We start from the raw sequence: 18932 nt of genomic DNA, 5'->3' as shown, positions 1-18932 counted from the left end.
CCATAAATCCTACCAAGGTTACAAAATGATTTGGTCCAATGTCTTGTCATTTTCGAGTTGTTGTTCCCATCAGCCTTCCTCAATATTATGACGCACGTCCTAGTTCACCTAGTCGACGAGATTGCCATTTTGGGTCCTCTATTTCGACACAATATGTTCCCCTTTGAGGGGTTCATGGGAGCCTTAAAGAAATATGTTTGTAATCGTGCTAGGCCGGACGGAAGCATCTCCAAGGGCCATGAAACAGAGGAGGTCATTGGATTTTGTGTTGAATTTATTCCTGACATTAAGACGATTGGTGTCCCTCAATCGCGACATGAGGGGAGACTGAGTGGAAAAGGCACACTAGGACCAAACTCAATAATATGTAGGGACGGGCATTCTTGGGCGCAAGCACACTACACGGTTCTATAGAATTCTACCTTGGTGACCCCGTATATCAATGAACACAAGAATATTCTACGCTCCAAACTCCCGGAGCAGTCTGACGAATGGATTACACGTGAACACATCGGGACTTTCGGTTTTGGTTGCAAACACATCTCATGGGTAACAACATTGTTGGAGATGACATGTACTTGTTAGCCAGGACACCGTCTTTGACTATATTAACTTTCAAAGGGTACGAGATAAATGGAAATACATTTTACACGATCGCCAAAGATAAAAAGAGCACCAACCAAAACAGTGGTGTCCCTTTGATGCAGCAAACACCAATAGGCCAAAGGACACGTATTATGGTTACATAGAGGACATATGGGAACTTGACTATGGGAAATATTTGAAGGTCCCTTTGTTTCGGCACAAATGGATCAATCTGAAAGGAGGCAGGGTAAAGGAAGACCCGCGGTATGGAATAACAACAACGGATCTCAACAATCTTGGGTACACAGATGAAGCATTCGTCCTAGCCAATGATCTCGCACATGTTTTCTATGTGAAGGACATGTCTACCAAACCGAGAAAGAGAAAAGACAAGGAAGTGAATGCATCATACTATGAGCCAAAACACCATATAGTTCTTTCAGGAAAAAGAAACCTCGTGGGAGTGGAGGACAAGAAAAGACATGTCACAAGATTATGAAAAGTTTCATGAAATTTCTCCCTTCAAAGTGAAGGCTGACCCAAGCTTCCTATTAAACAGTGAAGATTATCCATGGTTATGCCACAATAAGCAATAAGATTATCCAAGCTTTGATCCTACAATATCACTGATGTTACATGTCAAAAAATGAAATCCCTTTGTAACCCTCTCAACTTTTCAGCACATGCTATGTGTGTGAAATTAAGATACCATGCCAAGTTTCAATCTTTTCAGAGTTCATTTGTAGTGCTTTTCAATTTTAGGGTCATTTAGGTCCAAAAAATCATTAAATGCATGAAATATAGAAAATGAAGTCAGAAAAGGGTTGAAAATCGATGATGTGGCTTTGAATGGTGCATATTGAACGCACAAAAAGTGTGGAGTTCAAATATGTTAAAAATGAAATCCCTCAGCAATATATGAGTTTTTATCTGAAACCCTCATACATCGAAAGAGATTGTCCAGTTTGTACACAAAATGCATCTAGTTTTTGCCATAACCCTCTCAACTTTTTAGCACATGCTATGTGGATGAAATTATGATACCATGCCAAAGTTTAACCTTTTCATAGTTCATTTATAGTGCTTTTCAATTTCAGAGTCATTTAGCTCAAAAACAATCATTAAATGCATAAAAAATAGAAAACGAAGTCAAAAAGGGTTGAAAATTGTTTTCGTGGCTCTGAATGGTGCATATTGAACGCACAGAAAGTCTGGAGTTAAAACATGTTAAAAAAATGAAAACCCTTTGTAATAGATGGGTTTTTGTGTGAAACCATGATACTTTGAAAGAGATTGTCCAGTTTGTACACGAAGTGCATCCAGTTTTTGCCGTAACCCTCTCAACTTTTTAGCACATGCTATGTGAGTGAAATTATGAAATCTTTTCTTGTAGAGTTCATTTGTAGTGCTTTTCAATTTTAGGGCCATTTAGCTCAAAAACAATCATTAAATGCATGAAAAATAGAAAATGGAGTCAGAAAAGGATTGTAAATTGATTACGTGGCTTTGAATGGTGCATATTGAACGCACAAAAGTCTGGAGTTAAAATATGTTAAAAAATGTAATCTCTTTGTAATAGATGAGTTTTCGTCCAAAACCCTCATACTTCGAAAGAGATTGTCCCGTTTGTATATGAAGTGCATCCAAATTTTGTTGTAACCCTCTCAACTTTTTAGCACATGCTATGTGTGTGAAATTATGTACCATACGAAGTTTCAATATTTTCAGAGTTCATTTGTAGTGCTTTTCAATTTCAGGGTCATTTAGCTAAAAAAATCATTAAATGCATGAAAAATAGAAAATGAAGTCACAAAAGGGTTGAAAATTGATTACGTGGATTTGAATGGTGATAGTGAACGCGCAAAAAGTTTGGAGTTAAAATAGCAAAAATAATTTTCATAATGTATTTTTTGTTAAAAACTTTAATAGCAAAAAAGTAAAAAAAAACGTCCACCTACTAAGCCAAACACGGCCTGCATACGACTAGAAACTCATTTACATGGGCCAGGATGCATGCCCGCATAGCACGTAGGCCCAACAGGCCAGATATGAAATTTAGGCATTTACTTTCTGCTTTATAGAGGAGCTCAACACGATAGCTGTAGCGGGGCTTATAAACCGCTACGAGCGACCTTCGCTGGGTGAGGTGGGACTAAACTTCCATCCCGCCACGACCCTGCCAACACCAACCCTTTAGTTCCGGTTGGAGCCACCAACCGGGACTAACAGTGAAATTTCGCCACCGAAAGGGCGGGAGCCCAACCCTTTAGTATCGGTTTGTGGCTCGGACCGGGACAAAAGGGGGAATTTCGACAACCGAAAGGGCGAGATCTCAACCCTTTAGTCCTGGTTCGTGGCTCCAACCGGGACTATGGGGTCCTTTAGTCCCGGTTGGAGCCACGAACCGGGACTAAAGGGTTGGGATATATAACATCTGCGACCCTCCCTCCCCAATCTTCCTCTCCATTCCGATGCCGAACCCATGCACACGACACCGCCAAGCTTCTGGATCGCTGCCATCTCCGCTCAGCTAACCCCAACGCCGCCGTCGTCGCCGCTCCTCTCGTCTCTCACCCCTACACCATCGTCACCGGCTCCTCTCGTCTTTGACCCCGACTCCACCGTCGCCGCTCCTCCGGCCCCGACCCCCGCCGTGCGCCACTCAACCCCGACGCCACTAACCGGCCACCTCCATCAACTACGCCACCTCCTCCTACGGTGAGTCATCGCCGCTCATCTTGTCTCTATGTTCATTTTCGTGTGGTTGTATATAAAGTTGTAGCTTCTTTTAGAGTCCTTGTTTGGCAGAGATTGCATAAATGAGGACGTTTAACAATTTCGCATATATATCATCCTTGATGTTAGATAGATATATGTTGTGTTAGTCAAAATGTGTAGCACATTCATGAGCAATAAACACTAGTGATATTTCATCTTCCATTTATGTCATGACACACTAGATTGAATGAGGGTGAATTATGGGCATTAATATATTGTGTAAATCATGTCAAATTCTTGGTGAGCTTTAATATTCTTTCAAAAAATGTAGTTATTGGAATTGTGTTAACTTAAACTCATGACATTCTTGAAGTGGGTCGTAAATAAAATTATATGCACTTGCACATCATGAACTAATTCTTGAAATAGAAATAAATCAAACATGTATTGTCTCCTACGTAGTTAGCTTAAACATGATCCAACATAATGATCTCAAGTTTGTCGATCGCCATAAGTAAAGATTCCATGTTTTTGTGATGAGTATTCTATCGTCGGAACAATTGTGACTCTTTTTTTCGATACACTCACAATTGTACACTATAGTTCTACTAAGTGTATTTCAATGTAGTGGATGTACTCTTTCATTTTTTGGTGAAAAATTTATTAAATAGTAGGAATTTAAATAGTTATAGAAATTATTCTCGACGTCGATGATGCCCGTCATGCATCCTCGTCGTCGAGTCGGTGGCGACAACCTGCTTGAGAGGCGCCATGTCCGGGACTGGACTCCGCCGGGCTGGCACTAGGAGGTGCTACCTTCCGAGGCGCGCATCTTGGTGAGGAACCGGGCTCCCGTCGTTGATCCAGATATTCTTTGGTGGCGGTCGCGTGGGCCACTTCCTATGCGGAGGCAGCCGGCCCCCGAGGAGGAGGTACGTCGCCGTGTCAGGGAGGAGAACGAGCACGTCCGTCGCTACTTGGTTGCGTTGGACGCCATGTTCTCCAATACCTGGCAGGTTCTTCAGGGATCTCACCTGAGCTATGATCATGTGATGGTACCTTCTCTGTGGGTGTCCACCGCCCGTGCCTCAGTACATCGACAACTCTTTGGGTGATCAGTTTGATCAGGAACCACGAGTGAACTAGATTATACTAGAGATGTATTCGAGATTATATTCGAGATGTATTAAGTTTATTATTGGTTGTAAATAAAAGAGAACCTTTTTGCCTCTTGAGATCTATTACAGGACAAGCACTTTTGACTTTGTTGCTAGAAACAAATTAAGCTTCTTAGTGTCGGCAGGTCCATCATTGCATGATTTTTGTTTTTTGTTGTTCGTTGTAGCCTTTAGGATAAGTTTTTATTTGTCCAATGTATATGATTTTTAATATTATATAGAATCATGAACAAAGGAGATGGCGTGGTCCGACGACGATAGGATCCATGTGTGCCATTTGTGCTGGGACGACACGGGTATATGCGGCTGTCATCTTCACCTAGACAACTATACGTCCTTCACCGTCAAGCTGACGGATGACTTCCCGGTTATTATGGTATGTAAAGACGCATGTAGTTTTTGTTAGTCAGGTATGATGTGTGCTTTTTTGCTTTAGTTAACCTTTAATTTTCTTTTGTAAAATTTGACTAGTGTGTTCCCTCCCACGAGAGATTTGTTGTCTTGGATAAGTTTCATTTTAAAGAGAAGGACAGTACGGAGCCTAAGATAGATCACCTAAGAACAGAGCATTTCACTTGGTAAAAAATGATGAAGATCACACATATTTTGGTTGTTCTAATTGGAGAGCATTTTGCAAGGCATATGGGTTGAATGAGGACATGAACATTACCTTCGATCTTGGTGATGATGATATTCGTGATAATAGTATAGAAATTTTGGTGCATGTGGAGGATGATTTGATTCCAATTCTACCTCCATATGCGTTTTGTCAACAGATTTGTTAGGTAATTTATATTGATTATTGAAAATTATCTGGTACTCATCCCGATTAAATTTCTTTATTTTCAATTATTAGCTTATTTCCATGCTACAAGAACTACACGACAGATAATAGATCAGACTACTACAGTTATGGCTCCGATCTTACTTGGTTGGAGAAAAATTATTTCATCTCATTTATTCATGATGTTGACTATCATGCTAAAAATTACATGACTCGCAACGTTTATCATGGATATGTGCCACTAGTGCACCAATTGAGCCCTTATAACATCACTTCAGACAACTTTCTAAGAATTTTTTTACCTTTGCGTCACTAATCCATCTTTTTTATACATTATTCTTAAGCAAAACTAGTTTGCTAACTATATTATTATTACTAACAGGTACTCCCGTCAGAGATCGTGCCTAAATGGATGTTTACCATCGATGATTTGCAAATGGTTAGCTTACGGCCAACCCCGATTAAATACCGTGGTAAATACAGGATATCTCAAAGTGAAGACACTCTGAAAATCAAAGGATGGAGAAATGAAATACAAGCATCCATGATACCATTTGGAGAGGAATACTTGCGCATCCCACAAGTTGGAGATGGGTTAATTTGTGTTCTTCAATACGGAGATCTCAGAGTTCGCCTTTATTTTTCTTTTTTACCTAGGAGACAGTAGTAGTTAGTGTTTCAACCTTGTGATAACTTGGTCATTTGCTACTATGATAGCAACCACAGTGATGAGGAGTTCACCTTTTTTATGTTGTTTTACCTAGAACGATGAAGAGCTTTTTAACTAGTATGTACAATGACGAGGAGTAATATGATGTCGTATAATGCTTTCTTCATTGCTATATGTACATACTAGCTAGTGTCTAGTTGACACCGACCGAAAACACCAACACGCATAAGGAACCAAAGATGATGGACAGAAAAAGAAAAGGGGGAAACACAATATGAAACCCATAAACCTTCCAAAAACCTCTAAGCTCCTCTTTAAAATAAAAAAACAGCGCTTGGCAGTTGTTGACGTGTGACCACCTTTTAGTCCTGATTAGTGTCACCAACCAGACTAAGGGTCCCCACCCCCTGACGCCCCAAAGCGTCTACCTGGAGCATCGTTAGGCCCGGTTCGTAACACAACCGGGACTAAAAGTTTCGACCTTTTGTCACGATTGTTTAGTCTCGGTTGGAAAACCGGGACTAAAGGCCCTTTAAAACTGGGACTGAAACCCTATTTCCACTAGTGCTTGCTCGCCCCTCCCTGTCTTCGTCCCTAGCCGCGAGCACCTCTCCTACACGGGCGAGGTCTCCTCCTGCTCATTGGAGAAGAAAACAAGGAGAGAGAAACGGGTCGCTGCAAGTGGGGCTAGATAAGTTGGGACTGACTTGGAGAATGTATCCGAACACACCCGGTCATCCTCATATCCTCTCAACATATGGGTTGGATAGGTGGATATGTGAATTGTTCGGACACGTCTGGTTAAAGTGAGGTTTGTGGTTGGATGGTATTTTACTTTCCTTTTCTGTTCGAACAGTAACCACACACTCTTATTAGATGTTTGAGGGGTCAGGTTATAGATGTTCTTAGAGAACTCCACCACGGTGATCCAAACGGACACTGGTTTTGTCGTTTTTTATCCATTGGGTTCACCTGTCCGTCTAGCGGACTTGCGTCGGACACGCACGGACTATGGATACACCCAACGCAAGCACATGGAGCGGACGACAATGAAGCCGCGTGTTGCCATAGAGCTCGTTGCCGTCGCGTAGCAGCAAGTGCCCACGACTAGCACCATAGCTGTCGAGCCTACACCATCGCGCTCGTTGCCGCGTCGCGGCATGCGCCCACGACTTGCAGCACAGTCGCAAGGCCTCCACCATCATGTTGATCGCCTCTGCGCCCCCATGGTCGGGTTTGACTCTGCGTGCAAGCTTGGGGACGACGGGCTCAAGAAGGTCCCGGGGCACCCCACCGCTGCAGTCCCTAGTGGACCCGACTCGCCATGGCGGCCCAAATTGCTTCGGCGACTTCAGCCCGTCGCTCCTCCTATCGACTCCCGACACACGCTTCACTGCGACAGGGCGGTAGGTGATGTGCTGCATGCTGCAGGGCATGCCGGGGTACCTCGACCCGGACTACCACCTACGTGGTGCCGTTGGAGCTCTGCCCGGTGAGTACGACGGCGGAGATATCCTCGTTGAGCACGGCGGCGGCGGCTGATGTTCCTGGAGATCTCCCCGATGAGTGCGGAGGCAGAGATCTCCCCGATGAGCACGACGACGACGGCTGCAGTTCCTGGAGGTTTCCCCAGAGAGCATGGTGGCAGAGATCGCCCCAGTGAGCACGACGATGGCGGCTGCAGTTCCTGGAGGTCTCCTCTGTGAGCCCAGGGGTGGAGATCTCCTCGATGTGCACGACGACAGGGGCTGCGGTTCCTGGAGGTTTCTGTTGGGGAACGTCGCATGGGAAACAAAAATTTTCCTACGCGCATGAAGACCTATCATGGTGATGTCCATCTACGAGAGGGGATGAGTGATCTACGTACCCTTGTAGATCGTACAGCAGAAGCGTTAGTGCCACAAAAATATGGCGCTATCATTGTTAACTCTAACTCTTTTGGTCTCAATGTTATGTATATGCGTATCGCTATCAAGATCCAATATGAACAATCCTCTCACATTCGGTGCATGACCATAAAAGATGTTACTCATAGAAATAGAACAACCATTATTCTCTGACTTAAAAGAGTAACCGTCTCGCAATAAACAAGATCCAGATATAATGTTCATGCTCAACGCAGGCACTAAATAACAATGATTTAAGTTCATCACTAATCCTGATGGTAACTGAAGTGAAACTATGCCGACGGCGATTGCATCAACCTTGGAACCATTTCCCACGCGCATCGTCACTTCATCTTTCGCCAGCCTTCGTCTATTCCGTAGTTCCTGTTTCGAGTTGCAAATATGAGCAACAGAACCGGTATCGAATACCCAGGCACTACTACGAGAGCCGGTTAAGTACACATCAATAACATGTATATCAAATATACCTGATTTTTCTTTGGCCGCCTTCTTATCTGCCAGATACTTGGGGCAATTGCGCTTCCAGTGACCCATACCCTTGCAATAGTAACACTCCGTTTCAGGCTTAGGTCCAGCTTTGGGTTTCTTCGTCGGATTGGCAACAGGCTTGCCGCTCTTCTTCGAATTACCCTTCTTGCCTTTGCCGTTTCTCTTGAAACTAGTGGTCTTATTCACCATCAACACTTGATGCTCTTTACGGAGTTCAGACTCTGCGACTTTCAGCATCGCAAACAACTCGCCGGGAGACTTGTTCATCCCTTGCATGTTGTAGTTCAACACAAAGCCTTTATAGCTTGGCGGCAGTGATTGAAGGATTCTGTCAGTGATAGCCTCTTGCGGGAGTTCAATCCCCAGCTCAGCTAGACGGTTTGAGTACCCAGACATTTTGAGCACATGTTCACTGACAGACGAATTTTCCTCCATCTTGCAAGCATAGAATTTATCGGAGGTCTCATACCTCTCGATCCGGGCGTTCTTCTGAAAGATAAACTTCAACTCCTGGAACATCTCAAATGCTCCATGATGCTCAAAGCGACGTTGAAGTCCCGGTTCTAAGCCATACAAGACTGCACATTGAACTATTCAGTAGTCCTCCTTACGTGCTAACCAAGCGTTCTTAACATCCTGATCAGCCGTAGCGGGTGGTTCATCTCCTAACGCAGCATTAAGGACATAATCCTTCTTCCCAGCTTGTAAGATTAGCTTAAGATTGCGAGCTCAGTCTACAAAGTTGCTTCCATCATCTTTCAACTTAGCTTTCTCTAGGAACGTATTAAAATTCAGGATGACTGTCGCGTGAGCCATGATCTACAACACAAATATATTCAAAGTGGACTTAGACTATGTTCAAGATAATTAGAGTTTAACTTAATCAAATTATTTGCTAAACTCCCACTCAAAAAGTACATCTCTCTAGTCATTTGAGTGGTTCATGATCCACCTACACTAGCTCAAGTCCGATCATCACGTGAGTTGAGTGTAGTTTCAGTAGTAAGCATCCCTATGCTAATCATATCATCTATATGATTCATGATCGACCTTTCGGTCTCATGTGTTCCGAGGCCATGTCTGCACATGCTAGGCTCGTCAAGCTTAACCCGAGTGTTCCGCGTGCGCAACTGTTTTGCACCCGTTGTATGTGAACGTTGAGTCTATCACACCCGATCATCACGTGGTGTCTCGAAACGACGAACTGTAGCAACGGTGCATAGTCGGGGAGAACACAATTTCGTCTTGAAATTTTAGTGAGAGATCACCTCATAATGCTACCGTCGTTCTAAGCAAAATAAGGTGCATAAAAGGATTAACATCACATGCAATTCATAAGTGACATGATATGGCCATCATCACATGCTCCTTGATCTCCATCACCAAAGCACCGGCACGATCTTCTTGTCACCGGCGCCATGCCATGATCTCCATCAACGTGTTGCCATCGGGGTTGTCGTGCTACTCATGCTATTACTACTAAAGCTACATCCTAGCAAAATAGTAAACGCATGTGCAAGCACAAACGTTAGTATAAAGACAACCCTATGGCTCCTGCCGGTTGTCGTACCATCGACGTGCAAGTCGATATTTTCTATTACAACATGATCATCTCATACATCCAATATATCACATCACATCGTTGGCCATATCACATCACAAGCATACCCTGCAAAAACAAGTTAGACGTCCTCTAATTTTGTTGTTGCATGTTTTACGTGGTGACCATGGGTATCTAGTAGGATCGCATCTTACTTACGCAAACACCACAACGGAGATATATGAGTTGCTATTTAACCTCATCCAAGGACCTCCTCGGTCAAATCCGATTCAACTAAAGTTGGAGAAACCGACACTTGCCAGTCATCTTTGAGCAACGGGGTTACTCGTAGCGATGAAACCAGTCTCTCGTAAGCGTACGAGTAATGTCGGACCAAGCCGCTTCAATCCAACAATACCGCGGAATCAAGAAAAGACTAAGGAGGGCAGCAAAACGCACATCACCGCCCACAAAAACTTTTGTGTTCTACTCGAGAAGACATCTACGCATGAACCTAGCTCATGATGCCACTGTTGGGGAACGTCGCATGGAAACAAAAATTTTCCTACGCGCACGATGACCTATCATGGTGATGTCCATCTACGAGAGGGGATGAGTGATCTACGTACCCTTGTAGATCGTACAGCAGAAGCGTTAGTGAATGCGGTTGATGTAGTGGAACGTCCTCACGTCCCTCGATCCGCCCCGCGAACAATCCCGCGATCAGTCCCACGATCTAGTACCGAACGGACTGCACCTCCGCGTTCAGCACACGTACAGCTCGACGATGATCTCGGCCTTCTTGATCCAGCAAGAGAGACGGAGAGGTAGAAGAGTTCTCCGGCAGCGTGACGGCGCTCCGGAGGTTGGTGATGACCTTGTCTCAGCAGGGCTTCGCCCGAGCTCAACAGAAACACGATCTAGAGGAAAAACCGTGGAGGTATGTGGTCGGGCTGTCGTAGAAAAGTCGTCCCAAATCAGCCCCAATACCTCCGTATATATAGGTGGGAGGGAGGGGACCTTGCCTTGGGGCTCAAGGAGCCCCAAGGGGGTCGGCCGAGTCCAAGGGGGGAAGGCTCCCCCCCAAACCGAGTTGGACTTGGTTTGGTGGGTGGGAGTCCTTCCCTTCCTTCCCACCTCCCTTTTTTTTCTTTCTCTTTGATTTTCCTTTGTATGGCGCATAGGGCCCTTTTGGGCTGTCCCACCAGCCCACTAAGGGCTGGTGCGCCACCCTTATGGCCTATGGGCTTCCCCGGGGTGGGTTGCCCCCCCCCCCCGGTGAACTCCCGGAACCCATTCGTCATTCCCGGTAACTCCGAAAACCTTCCGGTAATCAAATGAGGTCATCCTATATATCAATCTTCGTTTCCGAACCCTTCCGGAAACCCTCGTGACGTCCGTGATCTCATCCGGGACTCCGAACAACATTCGGTAACCAACCAGATAACTCAAATACGCATAAAACAACGTCGAACCTTAAGTGTGCAGACCCTGCGGGTTCGAGAACTATGTAGACATGACCCGAGAGACTCCTCGGTCAATATCCAATAGCGGGACCTGGATGCCCATATTGGATCCTACATATTCTACGAAGATCTTATCGTTTGAACCTCAGTGCCAAGGATTCATATAATCCCGTATATCATTCCCTTTGTCCTTCGGTATGTTATTTGCCCGAGATTCGATCGTCAGTATCCGCATACCTATTTCAATCTCGTTTACCGGCAAGTCTCTTTACTCGTCCCGTAATACAAGATCCCGCAACTTACACTAAGTCACATTGCTTGCAAGGCTTGTGTGTGATGTTGTATTACCGAGTGGGCCCCGAGATACCTCTCCGTCACACGGAGTGACAAATCCCAGTCTTGATCCATACTAACTCAACTAACACCTTCGGAGATACCTATAGAGCATCTTTATAGTCACTCAGTTACGTTGCGACGTTTGATACACACAAAGTATTCCTCCGGTGTCAGTGAGTTATATGATCTCATGGTCATAGGAATAAATACTTGACACGCAGAAAAACAGTAGCAATAAAATGACACGATCAACATGCTACGTCTATTAGTTTGGGTCTAGTCCATCACGTGATTCTCCTAATGACGTGATCCAGTTATCAAGCAACAACACCTTGTTCATAATCAGAAGACACTGACTATCTTTGATCAACTGGCTAGCCAACTAGAGGCTTGCTAGGGACAGTGTTTTGTCTATGTATCCACACATGTAAATGAGTCTTCATTCAATACAATTATAGCATGGATAATAAACGATTATCTTGATACAGGAATTATAATAATAACTATATTTATTATTGCCTCTAGGGCATAATTTCAACAGTTTCCCCGGTGAGCGCGGCGGCGGAGATTTCCCCGGTGAGCGCGACGACGACCTACGCAAGTGGCCTCGCTGATGAGTGTGGCGGCAGTGGTTGCAGTTCTTGGAGGTCTCCCCGGTGCGCAGCGGCGGAGATCTCACCAGTGAGCACGATGGCGGCCAGCGCAAGTGGCCTCGCCGGTGAGCGTGGTTGTGACTTGCATAGGTAGCCTCGTTGGTGCGCTGGTCCTCGTTGCGATAGTTGTGGAGGCAGAAGTCTGTAGTCATTGATTTGTGGGTCCATGGCGGACACGAGCGGACAAGAGCGGACGACGGGATTGTTCTTTTTGTCCGCCACGGACCCATTTATGACTCAAATTTGGGTTTAATTTGGGTTGGGATGGACAACGAACGGACAACAGGCGGACACTTTGTTCATTTGATTCGCCCCGTTGGGCCAAAAAAATTATCCGAATGACCCAAACAGACAAAGTGGGTCACTGCGTTGGAGTTTGCTCTTAGCGTCTCTTTGATTATTGGGATTTCCAAAATGCTGGAATAAGTAGCGTCTCTTTGATTCTTGGGATTTCCAAAATGCTGGAATAAGAAGAACGTAGAAGTAGAATTGCATGTCACCTTGAATAATACATGATTGTAAGATGTTTGATTGTGCACAAGATTCTTTAAAAAAAGTTAGTGGTTAGAAGATTTCTTGTGAAATCTAGTGCAAACAAATCCTAAGGTTTGGAATCCCTATGGTTTGTAATCCTAGGAATCAAACAATCGACGTAGGAAGAATTCACAGGGATTGGAATCCTCAAAATTCCTTTGGGAATCCTTTGAATCAAAGAAATCCTTAGAAGTGTATCATAGTACTCCCTCCTTTCGGTTTATAGGGCTCAAAACTGAAATCTCATCAACCAAGGTGAGTGGATGACACTAGTTTTAACTAGCCAATGAAATATTTCTCACATATTCAATTTTTAGCATCGTCCCTTTCATTGGACTTGCATGGTGCATGTAGAAAAAAAATGCATGCATAGCCACTACTTCCTCCGTCATGGTTTAGAAGACGTGCTTGGAAATTCTCTCGAACCTAGGTGGTTATTGATTGGCTATGAGATGGGTAAAAATAACATTCACACTACACATGCATATAAAAATAGTATAACAGGGTACTAATTAGCTGCTAGGAGTAAATGCAATGCGCTCTAAACCTTGTCTATTATGGAAATGCACGTAAATTTAACTGTGCCTTCTAAACCGTGACGGAGGTAGTAATTTTCTTTCTCTTATCTCTATGAATTAAATATAACGTGAGACTCAAAGCACTTTAACTCATTTAGACTAAAAATGAACCTAACATAATGGAAATCTGAAATTTTTGAGATGAGCCCTATAAACCGGAAATGAGGGAGTATGTGAACAAATATACTAGTGTGTACCACAGTCAACATATATTTATACTACTCAGAAAGAAGTGATTATGAGCAGACTAATACTATGGAACTTAGATGTTTCAATGAAATAACTGAAATTAAATTGTGGTGAACCAACGACAAAACACAAACCAATGTTGACCTCAAATGTGGACCAGGCGAACATGAGGGCCTCAATCATGGACGACACTCATACAGAACAACTAACGGAAAAATGTTCACTAAACATTCTTAGGATGACACTTGCTCATACAAAACAACTACTCCTACTAATGTCCATTAAATATATATAGTGTGACACCATAGCTCATTCATATCCAAGTATACATTCCAGAAATAACACTTTCGATGAATCTGTTCTTCTGCTTGTTTTGGACCTTTGAATCTCACAAAGAGAGATGTAACAATTGCATATTCAACGTAGCAATCAAGCAAATTACATTTTTCATGTGAAAGATGTGAAATAATTGATCAGCTTGTTACTTTAAACTAAGGCTGAGGCATCACACGTAAAGAACCACAGATAACTGCCCTTAAGCAGTACGAATCTCACCAGTCTAGAGACCTATAACACACAAATTATTCCTAATCTTTAAGTTGTCCAATGGCTCAACTTAATGATATGATGTTGTTTAGGCGCCGCTGCTACATCCAAATAAATATGTCACTACAGATTTGGTGCACTTTAATTGGGGGTACAGACAACATATACTCTTTGATTACTGTTGTCCTGCAAAAATTATGTCAAAGAACCTCAACTACTCAACACCTCGAAATCTAAAACTGAAAAAAAAAACTTTAAATAGTATCGGATCCGGTATGTGCATGTAGATTGTGTGCTTAGTTTCCAGGGAGCACACATTGCAAGCAACAGCCTTGACAACATTGAACTTTACATCAGCAATTTTTTAGGCAATTTACAGCAGCATTCTGTCCATGGGGCACAACATATCAACTGCCATAGAGCATGAACTAAACAATGTCTAAAGATAGACATGAACAGATGATCACATGATATGCATTCTAAGGGTCACAAGTCCATCGAGTCAAAGAGGCCATCAGCATTCAGCAATGTATACCAGACAACGTACGACAAAGTGCACTTTAACTGTTCAGCGACTTCGCTGGACATCAAAACTCACACACACACTTGACAGTTCTGCGGCTGGTAAGAAGAGTCCACCACACAATGAAACCTCCAGCATCAAACTCTAGATGTTGAGAAGCTACATTGCTACATTACGAATCACCAAAAGAGTGCAGACCAAATACTAACATTATTCACCGAGTTCATATGTTAAAAGAACAGGAGCTTCTCTTCGCTCACATAAACAAAAAAGGACATTAATGAAGCACATCACACTAGTGGCTAGTGCAAGCATCACTACAGCTGCGGCGTTATCTTCAAATGAACTCGAACATGGAGTTTGTCATCGATGAAGAAGGGGCTATCGTCAGGAATGACCTCCGGCCAAGGAACTATGCATCCAAAACCATGTGTACAACCGGTGGTGGTGGGGCCCTTCCACAAGCAGGTAAACTCCAGCGACGGTGTTGTCCTTAACTCAATCTCATAATCTAATGTCCCCCTTACTAGGCCCTTGTCTTCTACCTTCTGTATTTCTAAGGAAAAATAGTTGCGCGGATCCATTCTACGGTGTGCTGAGAGGAAGAAACCATGCCCCGCACAATAGAATGGTGGCGAGCGTATCGATCCTGATGGGAAGCTCCCAGAGCAGTGCTCCCGCTTTAGAATAAAGTTCATTATACAAGACGGCTGATCAATTAGGATCTCATTGGTCATGCTACGCACTAGTGCCACCACTGGAAGTAAACTTGAACTTAAAATCTTGCGTCTTTCTTCTGAATTTGGGTACTGAAAGTCGGCCCACCTGACCACAAAGTCAAAGACGGAATTTTCAGATTCAGCCCCGGGGAGATTCTTGGATAAGATGGCCACAATCCCAGCGAGAGGAACCCTCATCAATTCATCTTGGAACCTGAAATGCAACAAAATCATGTAATGCCTTGATATAATGATTTTGTGACAACAATTTCCACACAAGTCCACCGACAAAGCAAGAAAAAAGGGAATCTCAATCAGATGGGGTTACTTACTTTGTTAACAGGAACTTCTCATATCTTTTAGAAAGGAATTTCTTGGCTGCCTCTGATAGATCAGCTGACATTGTTATGGAACATGGGAGATCTAGGCATCTCACTGCAGATTCTGGGGTCATAGGCAGGGCAATGAGCCTCTGACTGCAAAGCTTGATGCACGAAGCGACATCAAATTTGTCAGCAATCATCAAGATATCAACCAGAAGAGTGGACTCGGTTGTTGGTGTCAACCTTCCATTGTACATAAAGCGTATAAGCTCCATAAAGGCATTCTCCTCTGTACCGTGTAAGGAATGAAAGCAAGGAAACATAAGAACAGTCCAAAATATCACAATCAGTAAGATCTTTTAGAGGTTGTTTGGATAGATAGCTTTTAGAGAATCGGTTAGCTAAAAACGTGTTTCAGGGTCTAACCAACTAGAACTTTGTTTGCCTGATCTAACAAATCCTAGGATAAGGATAAACTTGGTTCTCGTAATACTCATATTTTGCGTTGCGTTTTTGGTAAAACGGCTCCGAGACGTTTTTGTGCAAACGCATTTAAGAAAAACAGATCCTGAGCTGTATTGTGTGGAGTGGCATGGAGCTTCATGGAGAAGAATGCCTTCCTCCACCATGAGGCTGGCGCATGTGTCAACGACGGGCCCCTGATTTGCGGCCGCGACGACGGACGGTGACGGCGCCGGATGGAGTGGCGACTGCCCCGTGTACAGCCACGCTGACGCTGACGGCCCGTTTCTCTCAAGAACCTACAGTGTGACATCCTGACACTCGTTGTCCCGGCATGGCCGCCGATGTGTGGTTGACTGCAATGGATACGAACGACACCACGACGGCAGAGTACTTCCATGGCACTAACATGCAGCAGCCCAGGGTAGTCTTTGCGGGGAAGACGAGCTCGGCGGCCAGGGGAAACACCCTGCCGGTGGCCGCACGCGGAGTTGTGTTGGCCAGATGGAAGGCAAGCAGCAGCCCGGGGAAGATTCTATGCTAGGGGCGAAAACCTCCGCGACTTGGAGAAGCACCCTCTGATGTGAGGGGACAGGATCGTTGTGGCCTGAGGGGACGCGGGCAGCAGCGACGGAGGAGCCCTAGGCTGGATCTTGGAATGTTGTCAATGGCGACCGAGTGATGAAAGCAGGAAGAGATCACACGTGACATAAGATAGGCTAATCGTTATCCAAACAAAGAATTATACATCTCCGATTTATTACTTTCCTAACCCAAACACAATTTTCCAAATACTCTATCTTTGATATAAAAAAAAGATTGTAAAACGGGTTTGGTTAAAAATAGGCTAAAAACAGATTTTCTGTATACCCATGGGTAAGGCTCCGTATCCAAACAACCACTCAAGGAGTAGAAAAGGAAAGGGATATCTATTGTTGGACTTGGCTGCACAATTTAATTCCTAATTTTAATGCGTTGGGCCTTCACGGCTACGTCCTCATACATGAAACAAGTTAATCCCTAGACCTTAGGATCTTTCAAACTATACGCTTTAATTTCAGCCACTAATCTGCAGCATAAGTCCAGTTTTTAATCAATTGAGAGAACTTGTCATGCACGAGAAAATCCATTTGGTAGGCAAATTCTGGGAAATGAGAATAGTCAATTCATTATCAAAGTAGAAAACTGTGGCATGAAACTCCAAGACAGGCCTCTCTACAATAATCATATTTCTTGAATTTATAAATAATTAATACAATAACAATAGCAAACTAGAATAATCAGGAATAATAAGACGAGGAAGAGTACATCGTACTGTTGAGTTACCTGAATCAGCAATTCTAACTGTTGACTGTCTCTGATCAGATTCTTTCATGCCATTTGAGAAAAGCTAAGAAATGTGAAGCTTGTCAGAAATACGAATCAACTGATTATAGACCAAATGAATTTCAGAAGATCATCAAAATTACCTTGAAAAAGAAAGAACTTTTTGCGGCGAGAATTACCGAACTGACATGTACGGTCTTGACTCGTAAAACTGCTGTACTCGACGCAGTCCAAGAAGAGTCAATAATACCTTCTCCATCATCACCTGCAAAACACAAGTCAAATAAATCTAGAGAAACATGAAAAAGTAGGGGAGAAGAAGGCACATATATAAGATAATTATACTAGACAAGAGTTTTATTGTTAAAAATGTCTGAAATATCATGTTCGCTGTGTGTGCAGATTCATTGAATCAACCTTTAGATAGGCAGGGAAATTTGAAACATCATGAAAACAGGATACTCACTGAGTTGCATCAAGCCTAATAGACATGCTAGAGTAATCATGAATGTTGCCCCAAGGATTCTAATCTTCCACAAATGCACTCAGTTAACAAAGGTAAAAGACCAGACCACAGTTATATGGCTGGCAAACAGTATGGTGAACCAGAAACAGAACACAAACTAATTATGACCTCAAATTTGGAACAGTAAGCAGGATTATGGAGAGTTCTGGCGAGTTAGGGAGATCCTCCCTTCACACCCTCCTCACTAGATATATTAAGGCTGACACTTGCTCACATGATCATGAAAAAACATGCCAGAGAACTTGGAACAACTCAAGATCCAAAACTAAATTCCTAACCGGGTGTATTTAGGATAACAGTGCACCTCTTTGCCCATACAAGGCAGAAAAATCACCACAGATCCAGATCCTAATGGGCGTGAAAGAAGATAAACTTGTATCCACGAGGGAGAAATTTAACAGAGAAAGGAAGGCGCATAACGATATGATCGATACTTGGATGCATAAAGGAAGGCGCAGGTGCTTAGACCTGTGCGGTGCATAGAATGTACTACTAATAATATTCTAATCTAATGGTTAATGGTACTACTGTGCCTGTACGTACGCACCTTCACTGCGGCGCTTCCGGCCAGTGCTGATGACCTCTATCCGCAGGACCCTGTCGGAGAAAGCCTCGTTCTCGAAGGCGAACTCGAAGCCCGAGTCCACCTCCGCCTCCCCCGCCGCCTCCAGCCCCGGCGCCGCCACCATTGACGCGTCGCCTCCGGCCATGCGCGTCTGTCGCCGCCTCCACCACCCCTGGGAGGGCCTGTGGTCGTAACCGTACCTAGCTGGCCCGGCGGCGGAGGAAGAAGGGAGAGGCTACTAAGCGGTGCGGCAGTCTAGGGTTGGTCCTGCGCACGACGGCACGAAGGACCAAAAACGAGGTTCAAACGAAATGT

At 43.9% G+C, this 18932-nt stretch overlaps 1 protein-coding gene across 1 annotated transcript; it reads right to left on the bottom strand.

Moving 5' to 3' along the window:
* Positions 1-14670: 14670 nt before the first annotated feature.
* Positions 14671-18932, bottom strand: LOC123451953 (BTB/POZ domain-containing protein POB1-like). The gene is made up of 5 exons (XM_045128521.1): positions 18600-18932; positions 17670-17791; positions 17527-17590; positions 15748-16027; positions 14671-15629 (listed from the first exon to the last, which is right to left on the bottom strand). The coding sequence occupies exons 1-5, from the start codon at positions 18760-18762 to the stop codon at positions 15014-15016; spliced, it is 1245 nt and encodes a 414-aa protein (XP_044984456.1). The 5' UTR covers positions 18763-18932; the 3' UTR covers positions 14671-15013.

Source organism: Hordeum vulgare, chromosome 5H (genome assembly GCF_904849725.1).
Source record: "Hordeum vulgare subsp. vulgare chromosome 5H, MorexV3_pseudomolecules_assembly, whole genome shotgun sequence".
Lineage (NCBI taxonomy): Eukaryota > Viridiplantae > Streptophyta > Magnoliopsida > Poales > Poaceae > Hordeum > Hordeum vulgare.
Note: the sequence above shows the minus strand (reverse complement) of the source record. Positions and strands in the feature narration are given on the sequence as shown.